Raw genomic sequence first — 3,415 nt, 5'->3', positions numbered from 1 at the left:
GAGAGGGCGGCGTGACGGCGTGACGTGGGTGTGCGAGGCGGGCTCGGCAGACGGGATTTCCTGGCGCTGGGTGCCCGGGCGCTGTGCCCCCAGCAGCGCAGCGCGCCTTGCAGGTGCAAATAACCCTCCTCTCCAAGCCGGGGGGGTTTGGGGGAAAAAAAAAAGAGAAAATAGAGACCCGAGGAAGAGCCCGGATGCCTGAATCCGGATCGGGGAAGCAGACCCGGAATAGAGACCCGAGGAAGAGCCCGGATGCCTGAATCCGGATCGGGGAAGGTGCAGACCCGGATTTCCCCACCCTTCCCCAAAAGGGGCGACCGGAGTGAAACCGCAGCGCGGAGGAGCGTGCTTCCCAGCCGGCATCGCCCGGCGGTTTCGCTCCCGGCAAGGCCAGCCCGAGCGGGCCGGGTTCGCAGCAGCCCCCCGCGCGCGGGCGGCTCGCAGCAACGGCATCCAACGCAGGACTGTATTTTAAGACAGAAATAAACAGGCCTCTTGCCGCTCAAATCCGCAGCGTTTCTCTCTCAAATCTGACCCTGGTTTCTCTACGCCGCGCTTGAAAGGCTCCCCAGACCCAACGCCCCCAGCCAAGAACACCAGACTTGGGGAAGGGCAGCGAAATCTCCTGCACGTGACCTTGCACAAGGCGTTTCATTAAATTCCTCCCCGTTCCCGAGACAAGGAATTACCTCTCCCGACTATCGGGGAAGAAGCTGAACGTGCGAACGTTTGCCTCGTGTTTCGCGACCCTCCGACCGAAGCTCCCTCTCGTTGACGCCTCCAAGGACGCCGGTTGCAAACCCAGAGCGGGGTTTTCACCCTCCGTCCCGCAGCCCGAACGCCTCCGGAGCCAGGAGATCCCCACGGGCGGGGGGAAAAGCTGCCCGCGGGTACGGCCGAGGCACCATCCACGCTTCCCACGGCAGCATCCCGCTGCTCATCCCTCAATACCAGACCCGAAACAATCGTCACCTTTGTCTCTCCGGCCTGCACGCGTTCACACCGCTTTCCTCACTCGATTCCCTGCCTGCCGCTGCGCTGAAGCCACATGACAAAAGCCCCAGGCATCCGCGACAGCTGCCTGCAAAGCTGCCCACCCCTCGCCGCAGGGGGACAGGGGTGGCAGCGGTTGAATTCGGCTCTCCCCATGCCCGGACGCCTCAGCAGCTCGTCCGAGACGCAATCTACGAGACGCGAAAGCGACGCTGGAAGGACCCGACGTCGCAAATGGGCGCTAACGTCCCCCCACGCCGCGGCCAGGGAGAGGCTGAACGTGCCGTGACAAAGAGAGCGGTGCCAAAAAGGAGAAAGAGCGGCAGCTCCCGGGGACCAGCACTGCATCACGGCCGCCGAAAGGTTGCGCTCCGACAGAAAAAAAATAAACCGCTTTCCAGTTCACCTCTCCCCACCCGTCCGTGATGAAAACCAAGCAATAAACATCGCCACGGGATGAACTCCAGAGCCAAGTAACCCAACCACCCGCTCGACACCTGGGATGAGGCTGTTACCCAATGCCCCTGTTTATTACCCAGCCTCGTTTGATCAGTTTCACAAACACAAAGCTATGCGCAGGGGTTGAAATGCTGACCCCAACCCTCTCCCCCTCCTTTTCCTATTACTTTCAGACCAAGAATAAAACAAACAGAAAGGAAAAGCGGCCCCACGCGTACACCCAGAGCCCTCTAACCGAACCGTAATTTAGTATTACGCCATTCCCAAGAGGGGACCCACTCTTCCCCAGTGCTAAACACACCCAACGTGCAGAGTACCGCTCGCTCAGACGGATACCGGAGGGCAAGAGCCCCCCCCAGGGGCTCCCTTTCCCCCCACCACCCCCACCACAGGCAAAAGCAAAGACCTGCCTACCTCTTTGGTCAGGTCTCCGTTCACCGGGGCAGCCACCGCTCCCAAATCTTCCAGTTCTTCCCCAAAGCCCTGCTCCGCTCCGCTCTCCCTCACCCCGTTGTCGGGACCGCTCCCATCCTGCAGGCCGCTGCCGTTCTCTAGGGCGATGCCGGCGCTGGGCTGGCTACCGGACACGGAGCCTTCGGGGTCTCTGTGCACCAACCAGGCGTTGACTTCGGTGGTGGGCACCTGAAACCTGTCCAGGGCCCTCACCTGGTTGAGCAGCCTGCGAGCGGTGAAGTAATAGTCCAGGTCTACGCTTTTTGGGTGGATGCCATATCCATCCAAGGTGTTCCGCAGGTTGTGAAACTGGGTCTGGGTGTAAGCGGAGCTCTGGCCAAGAATGATCTCCCGGAGAGGGGGGAGCTGCGAGTTCAGGTAGGTGTCCACGTCCACGCGAACGCCGATCAAGCTGAGCAGGATGGTGAACTGGATGAGGCCTTCGGTGAAGTATTTCTTCAGAGAAAGCATTTCTGGCGGAGGAGAAAAGAAAACAGGTGGAGGGTTTGGGAATTTAAAAAAAAAAAACAAACCCCAACAAAACAACCCAGCGTCAGACGAATTCTCCACACAACAGGTTGGTTGGGTTTGTCTTTCCTCTGCCCCACTTTCAAACAAGCAAAGTAAAGCGACGACTTCGGCATTCAGGTTCTCGCTAAACAACAGGATAAAAGTTTCAAGAACATTCGAGACTTTGGGTTCAGGACGACTTTGTTTTTCTTCTCAAATTCTGGAACTCAGGGATCGGCCAGCAAAATGTAATTAAAGATTTAAATCTCGAGAAGCAACGAACCCTCCCCAGGAGACAGCCTCCACCCTCCCTTGCCCTCTCCTCTTCTTCGGACCTGTTTTAGAACACAGACCATGCAGCTGCATAAAAATCCATGCGACTTACTGTCCGAAAACTCCACATACAGCGACTTCCTCTCGCCCCCCCAATTCCCCACGCTCCAGGACGCGGTCTGCTCCCTCCGACAGCCGGCTGCTCCTTCTTCCCCTCTTCTGGTCTGCGAAGCTTCTCGGAGGAGCCTTTTACGAGTCAAAGGCCCCGATCGTGGGAAGGCCCAAAGACTCCTCCACTTCTGGCCGCGGTTTCATCAGCAGCTGAAATATAACCAGAGAGCGAACGCGATAACACGCCGACGAGGCACCACCCTAAACATTGCACATGGACCTACTACACCGGGAAACGGCCACTTCCCCGCGCGCGGGCCCCTGAAAAGCCGAGCGAATGTCACTCGAAAAGCTGATTTTCCTGACACGACACGGGCACAGAGACACACACGGCGGAGGTTACCTTTGGTGACAACATTGTCCATACTTCCCCTCCCTGAGCTATTCTTAGGCTGGTGCGTCAACTTCCCCTCTCTCTGAAGGAATCCAGCTCCGACTCCCTTTCACTCCTTAGCCCAGTTTCCAGCGGCTCTACAAAAACCCGGCAGGGGCTTTCCACGGGCAGCAAAACATCCCTGGCCAGCGCCCGACCGAGGACTCCCGGGCTCGCCCCTCC

The 3,415-nt window shown here is 58.6% G+C and overlaps 1 protein-coding gene across 1 annotated transcript in view; it reads right to left on the bottom strand.

The window, feature by feature from the left end:
• Positions 1-3,404, bottom strand: part of NFE2L1 (nuclear factor, erythroid 2 like 1) — a 9,767-nt gene extending 6,363 nt beyond the window's left edge. Inside the window, exons 1-3 of the mRNA XM_009287783.2 lie at positions 3,203-3,404; positions 2,801-3,009; positions 1,867-2,378 (exon numbers count right to left, since the gene is read on the bottom strand). Coding sequence (XP_009286058.1) covers positions 1,867-2,376 — 510 coding nt within the window. The 5' untranslated portion in view covers positions 2,377-2,378; positions 2,801-3,009; positions 3,203-3,404. The remainder of the gene's footprint in view (positions 1-1,866; positions 2,379-2,800; positions 3,010-3,202) is intronic.
• Positions 3,405-3,415: the final 11 nt, after the last annotated feature.

Source organism: Aptenodytes forsteri, unplaced genomic scaffold (genome assembly GCF_000699145.1).
Source record: "Aptenodytes forsteri isolate BGI_AS27 unplaced genomic scaffold, ASM69914v1 Scaffold25, whole genome shotgun sequence".
NCBI lineage: Eukaryota > Metazoa > Chordata > Aves > Sphenisciformes > Spheniscidae > Aptenodytes > Aptenodytes forsteri.
The sequence above is the reverse complement of the archived record's forward strand: the minus strand, read 5'-3'. Positions and strand labels throughout refer to the sequence as shown.